Consider the following 16,568-nt stretch of genomic DNA (forward strand, 5'->3'; position numbering starts at 1 on the left):
AACCTATTTGCCAAAGTGAGGCTTCCCTAAACCTTGAGCAGTGGAACTCACAATTCAATATAATTCAGTTAGAACTTGAGGCTAACACATGGTCTCCTTCTGGTCCGCAAATTAGGACTGAAACATTTAAAGATTTATAGTAAGTCATAAAGATAGATGAATTCTCTCACCTACAAATGGACCATCTAAAAAGAGGCGAAGACAGACTCCGGGTGCATAAATGGATGTTATAACTAAAATATTCAAACTTTCGTTAATGGTCAAGGAAAAAAACCTAACAATGATTAGACACCTGTGTGTATCAACCGTAGCACTAGGAGCTTTGCAGATCTCATTTTATTTAACTCCATTTTAGAGCAAAAAAAAAAGCCTCAGAGAACGCAAGCTCACAGTTGACTACTTCGTGCCTTTATTTCTGCCTGTTTTTTAGCCTTAGAAAATACAGTGTGTTGATATGAAAGAAACACTGAGATGAACGCGAAATCAAATATAATCCTGGTTTTTGAGCTGAGGTTTAATCAACTGGAGCCTCATGGCTGTCCCCAAGACCCAGTCCCCGGGTCACACAGTTAGAGCTTCCAGGCGGTTCTCATCATGATGATGAAGTACACGTCGGTGTCAATGGATGCGCTGACGCCCGCATAGTAGTTCATAAACTCCTCGGGGGTCACCTGCAGAGAAAAAGTCAGAAACAAAAACGATACTTTGCTTCTCATCCCTCCAACAGTGGCCCACCTTCCGTACCTGTAAATGTTAACAGAAGGGGAATCTCGATCGAGAGAGGCTTTTTTTGGTGATCACAGCTAAGGAACAGATCTAAAACAAGAGAAAAAGTAAAGCTGAGGATGGCAGTGAGGGTGGTGCAGGGAAAGAGAGGAAGAAAGTCTTGCAAATTTCCAAGCCTAAATGGAAAGTGAGACACAGGCTGTCATCTATTCCTTAGGAGCAGGAGCCCGTCCGTTCTGATAAAGGAGATAGAAACTCAGAGAAAGAAGCAAGTGTTCCTCAACTGTAGTTAATTCTATCTGCCTGGGACACACCAGAAACAGCATGTCATGTCCTTCTGTCAAGATTAGCAATGTTTTTCCTTTCAAAAAATGGGGTTCTGTCCTGCGGGTAAAGAAACAGATTTCCAGTTAAGCACTCCTGGTTGCACGCTTTTCTAAGACACAAATTACTCATTAAAGGCCCAGAGTGAGTAAAAAGGTTACCCCCAGCTCCACGCCTCCTCCCACCTCATGTTCTCTCTCCACTTTATGACTGTCTCTCTGGAATTTCAACTGATGTGTTTATCTATGCTAGTATTTTACATTGCTTTCCTTTTGGAGAGAAGAAAAACAGTTATTAGTCATCTTTTGTAATAGGTACAGATGATATGTACATTCCAATTTTACTACACTGGCTGTCATGATTAGTTGATATGGGGAAAGAATTGCCCTCCTGTTTAACTGATTTCTGGGCCAGTCAATGTAGTCCAAAGTATGGATGGCCTCATATGGAAGGACACAGACACGATGATGAGGGCTGTTTGGGAGATTCATTGTTCTCCATTTAGCCCTCAATTTTCAGGGCTCATGAGGGATTAAGAACATCACAAGAAGGGAAATCCACAAATCATTCAAAGCTTCTTTCTAGTCCATAACAGCAAACTCTTCTCCCAACAAGTCTTTGGGAACATACTTACGCCTTTCAAGAATCGTATGAGCTGACTGACCCACTTATCTTTTTTGCTGAAATTATAAGTGAACAGGAAAAAGTATCACAGGATCCACAGTTCTCTTTCTTGTACCTCCTCCCCCATAAAAAACAATGAAAGGCAGTAGTAGAAAGAAAGGCATTTGGACTGAGCTAATAGTGGAACTGTACTTATCAGTGGTCAGTAAATACAAATAAATAATACATGCATAGAGCCTTTGTTAAAATTGGAATACTGTTAATGTCCTCCTTTCTTGAATTTATTTATTCCTCTCTTCCTTTGGATTCCTCAGCCTCTGACCTCTGTTTTCTAATTCCCCCAGTAAGTCGTGAAGTTCTACATATAATTATTGCCCTCCTTCTATATTTCTGGTGCTGTGTGAAGTCCCAGGGCAATGTTTCTCAGCATAGTCCATAATAGGTGTGTCAGAATCATCTGAGATGTTGTCATAAATGCAGAATCCCAGCCCCTGCCCCACACCTACTGAGTCGGAATCTATGAAGCAAGTGACGGTGGAATTTACTTTTTTTGAATCCAAGCATCCCAGTTAATTATTGTGCTCACCAATATTTGAGACTATCAGAGATAATCAAGATAGGTTTAGTCCTCAAAGAGCTCACAGGGCTGGTGAAGGAGTCAAACAAGTAATGGATAATTTCAAAAGTAAATATCAAATAAAGTGATAGAGTTATGCACAGTGCCATGAGCCATTTCGACTGTGTACTTTAACTTGACAATTCAATTTTAGGAACATTTTCTATAGCTAAAATTTAAAAATTATCAAACTTCTTGTATTTTTTGTGTTGCTTTTATTGTTTATTGACCAAGAGTAGCAGACATTGAAAGAGACATACTCGACATCCTTTGAAATATTCGTGTACCTGGCTTTTTCTACTACAGAAGTTGAAAAACTTCAGATATGGATTGAGGGTTAAGAAAAAAAGAAGAAGAAAAACTAAAAATTTACTTTGCCAGACTCCCTTCCCGCTACAGCAAGAGACGGCCAAGTGATACAATCTTCACCAATAAGATAGAACGAGAAATCTGACAGGAATTTCTAAGAAAGCCTTTGCTTTCCTGACACAGGCTCTGCTTCTTTTTCATCCTTTCCTTCTCCCTCCCTTTGTCCTGCTGCCTAAAACTCAGATGTGCTGAGTAAAGTTACACAGGCATCTTAAGATTAGGAAGGAGAGGCCAAGAGAATCACAGAGACCTCAATTCTGCTATCCTTTAGCCACTCAACCTAGGACATTATGTAGAATAAAAAATAAAACCTAATGTGTTTATTCCACCATGTAATAAGATTTTCTATTACTACTTTCAATTGAATGCAAACCCTAACTGATACACTGAGATATGATTGAGAAGAATATTGTCACCCCATCTCTCAATCCCAAACTCCCCCAATGGGATGGGGTGGCCTGGAGTTGAGTTGGCTCTGAATGGAGAATGAATAAGGAATCCAAGACTGGCAAAAGATAAGGGGAGCATCAAACCTCATCTGGAAGTCAGACTACATCAAACCAGAAGTTAGAGCAAATGTATTTGATCAATTCTGAAAAAGCCATCAGATATTCTTAGCTAGGTGTCTGCTTGTTTCCTGAGACTCAGTTTATACTGGGAATGGCCTGAATCACAACATCTCTGATCTTCTGTATGTTTGCCTTGATCATAGCAAATTGCTGTTCCTCAATAATTACTATCATTACTTGTTTTATTTGACATTATAAAAGATGAGAGAATGGACACTCCTACTTTCAGCAGGCCTCTTGAAGAAGCTGCCCTTATTTATTTGACAAGGTACATATTATGTGCAGGGGAAGGTCCCAGATGGGGTCAATGGAAATGTCTAAGTCACAATACAGTCTCTTTTTCTCAGCTCCAGACTCATTAGAAAAATCCTAAAACAAGGTTAGGTTACTAGATATACTCAGTAAAATACCTAAAATATTTTTATTTACTTAAAAATTTTATATGAGATGGATGAGGCGGTAAGACTCATACATCTTGAAATGCTAAAGTTCTAAAAGATGTTTAGAAATGTGACTATAAAGTAATATACACACATGAAAAGTTCAAAACATAGATATTTAAAAAATATTTAAAAAATAAATAGTTGTGTTTAGGGGTAGAGTAAGGATGAGGAAGGCCTGTTTCACACCTTATTTGGTTGCTTTCATACCTCCATCCAAACAGCTTCTGAGGCACAGGCTGCTATGGGAGCCAAGTGGGACAAGAGTACAGGATTTATGACATCAAATTTTATGACTGCTGCAAACCCTAGTACCCTTTACAAGTAGTTGAGAGCTTAGCCTAGATTATTAAAAGTTCATAGATTTGAACATCATCCTTGGCTAGGGACTATGCTAATATTTCGCATTATTCTAAGTTCTGTCTTGTTTGGATATTTTTTTTAACCATAAATGAGCACACTGGCTTACAAGTGTAACTATGTTTCACCATAAGAAATCTTAATATACAACTCAATTTGCAAAAGGCAAATTAGGGGCCAATTATCCCCTTTATAAAAGAATTTACCATGGAGTTCCTCTATATCAACAATTCTTTTTACATTTAAAATATGACTCGATGTACAAAAGTGTGAATCCCATGTAACTTTTCAGAAACATTTTTATTATTTCTATTAAATGAGATAACCTTGGTAAGCCCTTAGCACAGTGCCCAGTTGGTATGTGCTCAGCAAATGTTGCCCAGGTTCATTATTATGCTAAATGAGGTTCATGTGTATATTATATTTAGCAATCAAGAAGAGGCACTTCTGAATCTTTTAGAGCTAAGGACCTCAAATATGAATGTATATAAGAGTCATCTGGCACACCTATTAAAATTGTAAAGCCTTGGGCTCCACCCAAAAAAACTCGGACTCTGCAGATCTCAGTGCAACTAGCAATCTGCGTTATGAACACATACTCCCTGGCGATGGTCCTGACAGCCAGCGAAGGTCTGTGATAGTCAGGCGACGTCAAATGTTTTAGCTGCTAAAAATCTCAATAATCTTTATGAGTATTTGAGAGCTTAATGTGACTTATTAAGATAAATGTCAAAAGGGGTGGGGTGGGACTTTAAATCAGCTGGATCACAACCACTGGCTACTGTGACTTGGGTTAGAGAAAGGGCTGCTGAGGTTTCCCCTGGTAACGAGGAGGAACCACCTGCAGAAAAAAAGCAAAGACACTCTGGGATCCATGCAGAGTTGGGCTAATTTGGGGAAATGGCAGTTGGCTATTTTTCCACTGACATCTCAGAGATCAAAGGCCAGCAATACCGAAAGAAAACATGCAGTTCTGTTATTTCTGTCCCTAAGCATTTGGCTGTCCTACAGAATTTAGGCCCCCTTTTTTTTAATCTACCTACACAATCCCTTAGCCCCAAATAGAGAGTATTTCTCCATCCCTGACTGGAGGATGTCAGCAGGAAGGAAAGAGAGGCTCCCTTCCTGTCTCCCACCCCTTCTCATGGGGTGCATCATAAAGTTTCATGAAAAAAGTTGGGGGAAATTCCCTTCCAAAAGGAAAAATTTGTTTTCTCTTCCCATAACCACCCTCTTATTCCCATCCACCATTCCACTAATCTCTTCCTGTGTGACAAAGGGGCTGGGAGATAACAAACCCTAGCATTCTGCTGATGCTGACTGTTGCCAAGGAGACAATGCCCTTCCCTCATCACAAAACTCTCAGGTCACCTAAGAGCAGAAATGGCCCTGTCTTAGAAAAAAAAAGTCCATTTATGGCTGTTGATAAAAGACAGATGGCAATTTCATCTCAGCCTAGACACAGTCATGGAAATATAATTCCGTACCCTACCAAGCTGTGCATTTGTAACGTGAAGAAAAAAGTTAATGGAGATAAGGTGGTTGCTTTTGTTTCAAGCTCACTTTAGAAATGTAAATTATCCTCAAAGTATACTAAGGAATAAATCAGAGTAACTTCTGTAATCTGGTGTTCCCTTTACCAAAAGCTAATTTTAAATGGCGTTTCCACAGAGCAAAGTATGATGACAAATGATGCTCGTAAGAGTGAATGCAGAGGCCCTAAAGCATCCTGAAAGGCCTTGTAAATCTGTTCCCAAAAATTGAATTATATCTCATTTTGAAGGTAAATATGCTTTATTATAGCCTAGTTCATTGGAATGCGACTAGCTGAGTGTGGTGAATATGGTAACCATGAAATGGAGTGTTGAACCAAAACACCACATCCTCCAGGTGCCAGGTAGTTAGCTGTATGTGGATCCCCTACCAATATGTACCAATATACGTGTCTATGTGTGCGCACACACACACATATTTTATTACTTTACTTTTCAATTTTCTAGATGATTCCTAAGGAAATATTTTACTTCTATTTATAACAAATATGCTATCAATGTGTTGAGATGTTTAAGGTTTGGGACCTATTTTCCATTTACAGTTTCAACCTGAATAGAAGAAATTTCCCTTAGGTTAAGCTCTTTTACTTACCAATCCATCTTTGTCATAGGGTGAATCAAAGTTATCCAGAAATTTCCTGAATACTTGCTCTTCAGTCCACTCCCCATTTTGGTATTTTGGATGGTGTTTTACATTATATACCTCACGAAGGTCTTCAATTGTTATGACGCCATCTCCAGTCCTGTCTAATTTTCTAAAAGCTTGCATAATTACCTCTTTTCTGGCTCTGGACATTGGAGGCTACATAAATAGAAAAGGCACACAGAGACATACACGGTCAAATGAGCCTTTTTTTGTACAATATGTGATGAAATATCTTATTCCCCTCAATGATGAGAAACTGTTTATGTGCCATTAAATAATGTGCATTATGGTTGCTTTAAAAAACTCCTAAACCTGTTCACAGTCTTCCGCCCATCCCCTCAACAGTGTACTAACAACTTCTAAAAACAAAACCTCAAAATAGCCAACCCAAACCACGTGAAAGCCAAACTTAACAAATACACTGATTCACGAGGCCACTTACTCTTAATGTGAGAAGAAATTCATTGAAGTCTATTGTTCCATTTCCATCTCTATCAAACCTCTGAAAAAGCTCTTCTGCCTCTTCCTTTTCCATGACCACAGCATAGTCATTTAACCCTTTCACAAATTCTTTGAAATCAAGGGTTCGGTTGTTATTGTCATCCATAATTCGAAAGACTCTGAAGAAAATACCCACAAAAAAACAAGAAAAAACTCACAAAGAAGAAGGTGTAAGTGTAAAGACTTAAAAAGAAAACTATTCTCAATGGACGGGTATTTGTATACACAAGGAGTGCAATGCGCACCACCCGAAGGATGGACATATTTGAAACTCGGACTTGCGGGGGGGACCAAGGGCAACATACATAACCTAAACATCTGTACCCCCATAATATGCTGAAATAAAAGAAAAAATGTTTTTCAAAGTAATATACAAAAGTTTTAGATTCTTCTCTGCACCATCCCTTTCAAAATTGGAGAGCCTCTTCCCAGCCCATCATAAAGGAAATTAAACCTTTAAACACAAACGCACACACGCACACACACACACACACACACAGTATGAGTCTAATTATATGACATTCTGAAAAAGGCAAAACTAAACTGAAGAGACAGTAAGAAGATGAGGCAGAGAGGAGAGAGTTGAACTGGCAAAGGCCAGGGGATTTGTAGGGCAATGAAACCGTGCTGTATAATACTTTGAAGGTGGATACCCAGCAGTATGCATCTCCTAAAACCCATAGAACTTTACAGCACAAAGAGGAAACCTTAATGTGGATGGACTTTTAAAAAAACATTCAGGAAGTCAGGGGCCCCCAGGAAGGAATGCAAATTATGACAAAAGAATCTCACTGTATTACAAAAGTATGAACCACCTCCCTGAAAGGGGTGGGAGAGAAAAGTGCTGATTTAAATAACTTTGGAAATAAGCGGAGTCTATAAGACTAAAGGAACTGCACACAATCGCTGTACTTGAGCTGATATTCTGATATTGCTGTACATGTACACTGGAATCAGACAGTCACCCAAGGGATGACAAAGAATGGCAGCCAGGTGCTCACAGCTGAATGGGAACTTACAGATAAGCTAGGGGAGGAGGCTCGAATGATCCATGCGATAATGGATTGAGTTGGAGACAGCAGTAGGAACTCATGTGTAGCTTAATATGGACATAGATGGTTAAATATAAAAATATTTATAGATATGTGTATATACACAGGTTAGTATACACACATTTATTTCCTTGTTCTGTCAGCTGAGAAGACCTAGAAATAACAACACCACAGTAACAATAAGCACATCTAGGGCCTAAATCTTGGTTTCTAAATCCATTCTCCTATGAAAAGAACAGGGCTCCTTGGAGAAATGGCTGATTCTAGGATTAGGGAATAGAATATACAAAATAAGCTTGGGGGATCTTGTCATATCAGAAACTAAGAAAATACTAAAAATTCAACAAGTTTATTGGTGGAGATATGTTAAAGGGACATAGGAGCCAACTGAAAGAGCTCCCAAGACCAAAGCTGGAACACTTTGATCAATATAACAATGTTGGATTATAACCCAAAATAGAAAACAAATATCCACGAGTCCATATTGGTTTAAATAAGTAATGGAATAAATAAATAAATGGAGGAGAAAAGACACATTTTCCTTACAGGAAAATTCCAGATAAGTTATGTACATACTCTGCCCTCCAGGAGGGGAAGCATACCCCCCACTCCCTAAGCGTGGGCTCTGCATAGATGCTTCCTTCCGAAAGCACAGTACGGAAAGGGTGGGGGGAGTAATTACGTTGGAGAAGCCTGACAAACACTACCTCAATCAGGTGATCATGGTTAACATCAACAGGGATAAATCATACTGATCACACTCATCCTTGTTATGAGGTGATCAAAATGGCACTTGACCTCTGTGGCCCCCAAAACCAATAACTCTAGTCTAATCATGAAAAAATATTCAGACAAGTTCCAATAGAAGGGCATCCTACAAAATACTTGACCTGTCAAGATCATCAGAAACAAGGAAAGTTGGAGAAACTATCATAACCCAGAGGAGCCTACAGAAACATGACAAGTACATGCAACGCAGTATCCCAGATGGGATCCTGAAGCACAAAAAGACACTAGGCAAAACTAAGGGAATATGAACAGATTGTGGTCCTTACTCAATAATAATTTATCAATATTGGTTCACTACTTGTAGCAAATGCACCACACTAATGTAGAATGTTAATAATAAGAAACTGGGTGAGGGTGTTATGTGGGAACCCTCTGTAGTATCTTCATAATTTTACTATAAATCTGAAGCTGTTCTAAAAAGTAGTCTATTTAAAAAATAAAAACATGGAACATTTTTCAAGCTCCCATCTTTGTTAATAGACCCAAAGGACCCAGAGTCTTCCTATATCCCAATTAAAGGAAAACAGAAAATGTAGGTAAATAATTTGAAAACCCTATTGTACCTGTTTTTCTGGATAGCGTCTACACTTAGCATAAAATGTAAAGATGGCTTCTCATTTTTTAAACATACATCCACTGACTGCCAAAACGTATAGACACTGTGCTTTCTGCAAGTAGCCTCCACTTGGAAACATGCCTCATTATTTCCAGCTATGTCTGATCACCTCCAAATATGTGGGGTCCATATCTTTTTCTATGGAAGAACTGATATATCTTCTTTTTTTCCCAGTATTTTATTTATTTATTTATTCATTTTGTAATTTTTTATTTTTTTTATTTCAGCATATTATGGGGGTACAAATATTTAGGTTACATATATGGCCTTAGCCCCAATAAATGTTGGTGTGGATGAGGAGAGATAGGAACACTGATATCTTTTAATTGCGTTCAATTATAATGCTTGAGGTCCTTCTATCAATCTCATCACACACCGTTGTGACCTCACTCTTTGCTACATATTCCCTCTTCCTCCACCATTCACCGCTACCCACAGCACATCCTCGAGAATTTTATATTTTGCTCAGAGTCTACCACATAGAAAGAATTCTTAACTGGGATTTGGAAAACCTGTTCTTGATTTCCAGTTCTACCATTAAAACTACCTCTGTGACTTTTGGCACATTTTATAACCTCTGAGTCTCAGTTTTTATTTTTTTTTTCTGAGACAGGGTCTCTCTCTGTTGCCTGGGCTAGAGTACAATGGCATGATCATAGCTCACTGCAACCTCAAACTCCTGGGCTCAAGTGATCCTCCCACCTCATCCTCCCAACTAGCTGGGACTCTAGGCTTGTGCCACCAAGGCTGGCTAATTTTTTTTATTTTGATTTTCTGTAGAGATGGGGTTCTTACTGTTGCCCAGGCTGATCTTGAACTCCTGGCCTCAAGTGATCCTCCCACCTTGGCCTCCCTAAGTGCTAGGATTATAGACCTGAGCCACTGTGCCCAGCCTGAGTCTCAGTTTTCTGTAAAGGACTCAAATGGTTGATTTTAAGTTCCTTATTAATGCTAAAATAATGTATAATTGTCAAGTGGCAATTTGTACTTTTCTCTATGTTATTTATATGTAAAAATGACAAATTCCTATTCCTTTGTAGTTCACATTTCTCATTTAAAAAACAAGAAAGAACACTTTGAATAAGGGGATCACGTAGACTAGAATACCAGCTCTATAAGAGCAGAGGCCCTGACAGTTTTGTTTACTGCTGTATGTTTGCCATTCAGTGGTCACTCTGTCAATATTCGTTGACTAGATGAATGAATGAACAAATTAACTAATGAACAAACAGCAGTGAAACAGAAAGTGAACTTACCAGTTTCCTTGTAAAACATATATAAATTTGAAATAAATGATGTATCATGAAACTACCACGTATTATTCAAGAAAATTCATTGGTTAGGCATTTATAATGTGCCACGCATTGCATTAAGCCCTGTGAGGAAGAATACAAAGTTGAGTGACACTCAGTCTCTGTCCTCAAGAAATTTATTGAGAGGGAGAGAGACAGAGAGAGAGAGAAAAACTAAGAAAAATGACCAGTGGCTTTGACTGAAGGGAGACAGGACTCCTTTCAGACCAACAGCGGTTTCTAGGGTATTGGGTCATTTGAGAAAGCTGAAGGACAGCTCCGAAGAAAGAAATAATGAAATTCAGATAGACAGTTGGGTTAATGGCAGAATCAGAAGAATATTAAATGTTCTTAAATGCTAAAGAGTTTGAGATTTATTATAAAATTTTTTCCAAAAGTCATTTCATGACTTTCATGAGAAGTAACATTATCGAAACAACCATTTAAGCGAACTTCAGCAATAGTGGGTTGAGTGGCTTGAGGACTGAAAGCTCGGAAGCAAAGGAACCAGTAAGAATATTATACTATAGTAAGAGTCTGGGGGAAAGATGTTGAGTGTCTGCACTTGAGCAATTGAGATGAAAATAAGAAAAGAGATTGCAAGATATTGTAGAAGAAGAGGAGTCAATGTGGTGGATTAATGAAGATAATTCTAAAGTTTTCCATCCAAGGAACTGGAAGAGCGGAGACACCTTTAAAAGAATAGGGACTGCAGGGGAAGCTCTGTTTGCAAGAAGGGATGCTGACTTTTGTTTTGAATAGTAAGGCAACTACGTAGAGATATTCACTGGGTATTTGGTTAGTTCCTGATAAAATAAAATAATAAATTGTGAAATAAGTTTGGAGCTCAGGAGAGGATTCAGTGCCAAGAATGTGGCCACAGGCCAGGGTAAACATGACCTAATTCAGGAGTGGGCAAGAGGTATGGTGAATTAAAGATAATGACAATAGAATATTGAAAAATATCTATATTTACAAAGTAATTGGAAATGACTGAGAAAGAACATATACTGTTGAAAACCACCAGAATTTGGTGTTAAAAATGAAGATATCAAGGTAATGATAAAGTCGTCCTGATCTTGGCCAGGATAATGATTCAAGTCAAGGTGGAGAGATGGTTCCAGGAGCCAACACTGCACAGAATGTCAAGTGTCCCGGAGGTGAGCAGGTGGTAGAGTCAAACCTGGAGAGATGTCTTTCAAAGACAGGATTTATGGGGAAGGGATAAATGAACAAAGTGGTGGTGGGAGATATTACCTGGGATCAGGGCTTACACTGAAAAAGAGTGTTTAGCCCTCAGTTGATCCCAAGGCAGGGGTAGAGGAGAAGGAACAGCCTCCCTTACAGTTGAAGAGAGACTTGGGGAAGGATGAGGCCAGTAAGGTGGGCAGAGGGCACATTCAGGCCAAAGGCTGGGGATGAGATGGTGTCTGTTCACAGTAGACTGGCTCACAGTGAAAGGGCTGGCGCAGGTGCAGGCTGCAGCGGGTGTGGGGTGGGGATGGTATAGGCAGCAGGAGGGATCGAATTGAGTGGACCAAGGAGTGGAAGAGGGCAGGGTTTCTCCAAGGTTTGCACCAAGGACAATGATGTGGACCCAGGACGAAAGAGATCGAGGATGAAGTGACACAATACTGAGGCGAAGTGGGCTGGTCTTGCCGTTGTACTGTGACCGCCTGGCCACCAGGGTCCACATACAAACAGCCTGGGCTTCTCACAGAGAGCTGGGCTTAGTCAGAGACTTGAGACTGCTCCAAATGGTATCCCAGATGCTCAGTACCTCACCGGAAGTGAAGCCTTCCAAACCTCTGGGCGCAAGGTCGGACTCCCCTCTCGTTGGCATCCTGTACTTCTCTAACATAGCTCACAGCAAGAGGCCATTTATTTCACTCTTAATCTCCTTAGTCTGAGTCCTCATAGGCTCTGAAGAAGCCTTGTTCACCCATGAAACCCTTGTGATGTGTACAAGTCGTGGCCCAGGGCAAGCGCTCAATGTGGATTGTTACAATGCACAAGGCCTGCCCACAGGAGGCTCACAATCTCCTTTCCCCTTGAGCTTCTCTGTCCTTGGGACTTCACACTGTCAGAGGGTCACAAACAGGACCTACCCAGCTGGGGGATCCCCACTGCAGTGAGCTGTCAGTTATCTGACAAGCAATTCCAGTACCCCCAGAGGTCAGTGATGAGAGCAAAACTCCAAATTCTGCAATCACTAAATCGCCATTCCTTCCTCCCTCTTCCAACATGCCTCTATTATCACAGCTTCGGGGAGCTTCTCTCTCATTGTCCTGCTGGGCTTCTCTGCTACTGGGCATGCCTCTCCTTTAGCCATGTTGTCCCAGCAGCTGCAATCTCCTGTAGCAGACATGGGTCTTGCTGAATCTAGACTAAGAACCAAAAACTATTACAAGGGACCTCAGAGATCAACTCTTCCAGACTCTGCATTTTGCAAATGAAGAACTGAGCCCCTATGAGGAAATGACTTGCCCAAGACCACACAGCCAACGTCAGCCCCGCCTGGCCATGCCCCATCCCTGCCACCCCATGGCCCACCCTACCTGCCGAGTCCTTTGATACCTGCAGAGCCCCTGGCCAGGCACTGCAGTCGGAGTCTTTCGATGGGGTCGGTGGCCGTGGTGAGCTTTTTCTTGGCCTGAAGTGCCATCTCTCGGTCGTGGCGTGCTGTCCCCGCCATCTGAGGGGGAATTCACAGCACATTAGCAGAGCTCAGGCCTCACCACCTGCCTTTGGCTGAACGGGCGACAGCAGCCTCACTGAGAAGGAAATTTACAGCCCATTCTATTATCAAACCTCCCAGGAACAGCCTCAAACCTCCCAGAATTTCCAATTTTTAACTATGCCAACTGTGTGCCCGGCATATTTATTACTTATTTACCTAGTCCTGAGGACATCTGGTTTCCCCAGCCTGGATAGTAGTCTCAAATATACCACCATTTCTCAATGGCTTTGATCTTTCTGAAGCCCTCTTCCCTCCATAAAAACGTCGCCCAATTTCTCTACAGTCTCTTTTTTGAACGAATTTTATACACCATATTCTTTTATTTAGAATTTTCCATATTTTCTTGACTCCACATTTACTATTTTCCTCTTCGGTCTAAACTTTGATTTGTGTTGCTTCTGTCTTGATTGAGATTCTCAACATTTGGGCCTTAATGATTTTTACCAGTAATTAGTATCATCTCCTCGGACAACGGATAAGGTTCTCAGAACATAAAAAAAATGATAGAAAGACATTATCTCTCTCATGACAAATACATACAAGATCTCTTTTTTCTACAGTTTGGCTTTTGTGTCTTAATTATTAAGAAATAGGGGAGAGGGTGGATGCAGTGAAGTACTGCCTCCTGAGTGGTCCCCAAGGAACGTACAAACTTGAGTTCTCAGAACTTGCACAACAGTGAGTGGAGCAGTGGGCTGGGAGCCTGGAGACTCAGGTTCTAGTCCTGATTCTTCAATCCCCCACCCCCCACCTCCCCACCCTCTAGTCCAGTGACATCTGAGTGGGTCTCAGGGCTTTTGTCTCCTCCTCTGCTAAATGGGAGATTGAGTTAGATGGTCTTTGAATTCCATCCCATCTCCAAAATACACTAATCCTCATGAGTCCACTGACCCAGTAAATGGAGGATTCTAGACGTCACCTTAATGTGAACTGTGATTGAAAAGACCAAGGAGCGAGAGGGTGTGAAGTATGTGCAAAGAACAGTGTTTAAGGTGTAGAAAAATGATGTTAGAATGGTTCCACTCTTAGTTCAAAGGCTCCCTCCCTGACCAAATTGTGGCACTTCCTCTGAGTGCTCCATTAGGACGAAATCAGTTCCATCAAAGATGGAAACCCTCAGATTTGTGCATCTCTTATGCTAAGGCTGTTGCTCCCCGGATGCAAGCTGAAGGGTCTCCTTTGCAAAGGACTCATTTACCTTTTGGGGAAGGGAATCTAAAGCCAAAGCTTAGGCCGGAATAGATAATCCAGGGATGCACACTTAACTTGGCCCACTTCCTGCAGCCGCCCACCAGCCAACATACAGGATCCCTCCTTCTTGCCATTCATCCCAATTCCCACCATATGGGTGAAGAGGGTAGTAATTCCTCTCAGTTCTCTTGAACTCAGGGCCAAGAAGAAAGCCTTTGCCTGTCTGGGTCCCAGCCACTTTACTTCTCATTAAGAAATAATTGTTTTGTCTAAAGCTACGCAGAGCCTTCCTCTGCCCCCAGAATTCTAGATGGCGGCACACGCCGCTCTTACACACCTCCATCTCCAGTCGTATCAGGCACGTACAAAGAGCATGTTCTGATTCTCATCCAGCAAGGACATCTGCAACCCAAATTGTTTGCCCTCCTGGCAGCATTAGTTTTCTTAAAACTGGCATTTGCCTATTACTAGTTTGTCACCTGGCCTCAAGCTGGCAATTCCCAGAGCTCATCCCCAGATCCCAGCCCTAACTCTACACCTACAACATCCCTCAACCACAGCCAGGTCCTGTCTTCACGTGCAAGAACACAATTCATTCATCCAGCCATCTCCTGCTCCTTTACTCGTCCTCGCCTAAGCCATCTCTCGCCCTGACCATATTCTGCTAGTGGCAGTAGTCCTAGCCACCCCTCAATGCCACCACTCCCCCTACAGAAGCAGAAACTGGCATCAACAGCATGCTCTCCTCATTCTCTGCACTTACCCAGGGTCGTGCTCCATCCCGGGACCACCGTTGTCTTTCCTGCCCCTTCACCTTGTTTTGCAATACTTGCTCATTGGCTGTCCCCAGCCACCCACCTCCCATCCTCATTTCCCCCTACTTCTCCCCTGCCTTGTCCACTCTACCCAATTTGCTCTTGTTTTTCCACACCACCCATGACAGCAAGTGAGGAATGAAGAGAAACATGGACCAAAAACCAGTAGTGGGAGGAAAGTGAGCTCTGATTCCCAGATCTGAGACTGATTCCTAGTGGGGCCTTCTTTGCAAACCTTCAAAATATTAAAGGCATCCATTGTGCCCCCACTAAGTGGTTAAGTATGTACCTAGTCCTGGCAAAAACTCTGGGAGCTAAACTGAAAGCAGGAACTCAAACAAATACACATACGCCCATGTTCATAGCAGCATTATTCACAACAGCCAAAAGGTAAAAACAACCCAAATGTCCATCTGTGGATAAATGGATAAACAAATTGTGGTTTATCCATACGGTGAAATATTATTCAGCCACAAAAAGGAATGAAGTATTCATATACACTATATTGTGGATGAACCTTAACCATATTATGCTAAGTGCAAAAAGTCAGACACAAAATGTCACACATTGTTTGATTTCATTTCTATGAAATGTCCAGAATAGCTAAATTCATAGAGACAGAAAGTAAATTAATAGTTGCCTGGGGCTGAGTGGGGGTAGGCAACGAGGAGAAACTACTTAGTAGGTATGGAGTTTGCTTTTGGGGTGATAAAAATGTTTCAGAACTTGATAAAGGTGGTAATTGATCAATATTATGAATGTACTGTATATTTTAAAATGGCTAATTTTATGTTATGTGAACTTCAACTCAATTTTTTAAAAAAAATGAGTAGATGTTAATTAGCTAGATTTAGACATTTCACAATTATACATACTTCAAAACATCATGTTATACAAGGTAAATACATACAATTTTATCTGTCAATTTAAAAATAAATTAAAAAGTGTGCCAGGCACATGATCATCTTGGCAAAAAGGATAGCTAAAGTGTAAAAAAAAACAAAAAGCCCATGAGCTAGTTACAACTATTATTTGCATTTCACAGATAAACCGAAGTGCAGAGGAATCGGGTGACTTGCACGGGTCACACGGCCATGTGGCTCACGGTCCACACACTGTTTGACTGCGAGACCCCTGAAGATCTCCTGGTGCAATCTCCTCGTTTTGCAGACTGGGGAACTAAGGCTTGGGTTGGTGTAGTGACTTGCCCAACAGTCCCGGCCAGCACCAAACACAGGGCTTCTGGTTCCCAAGCAGGGCTCTTTCTACTCCACCACAATTGTGAATAATATGTAAGAATGTCAGAGCACGATTTGACGGAGCTCTCTCACAGGGAAACGGGACA

General features: G+C 41.1%; 1 protein-coding gene across 2 annotated transcripts in view; it reads right to left on the bottom strand.

Annotated features, from left to right (window-relative positions):
- Positions 1-325: 325 nt before the first annotated feature.
- CAPSL (calcyphosine-like) overlaps positions 326-16,568 on the bottom strand; it is a 26,208-nt gene continuing 9,965 nt past the window's right edge. For both annotated transcript variants that reach the window (XM_012649767.1, XM_012649759.1), the window contains exons 2-5: positions 13,036-13,172; positions 6,670-6,847; positions 6,174-6,383; positions 326-671 (exon numbers count right to left, since the gene is read on the bottom strand). In XM_012649767.1, the coding sequence (XP_012505221.1) occupies positions 570-671; positions 6,174-6,383; positions 6,670-6,847; positions 13,036-13,172 (627 nt within the window). In that variant the 3' untranslated portion in view covers positions 326-569. The remainder of the gene's footprint in view (positions 672-6,173; positions 6,384-6,669; positions 6,848-13,035; positions 13,173-16,568) is intronic.

Source organism: Propithecus coquereli, unplaced genomic scaffold (genome assembly GCF_000956105.1).
Source record: "Propithecus coquereli isolate 6110/MARCELLA unplaced genomic scaffold, Pcoq_1.0 Scaffold110, whole genome shotgun sequence".
Lineage (NCBI taxonomy): Eukaryota > Metazoa > Chordata > Mammalia > Primates > Indriidae > Propithecus > Propithecus coquereli.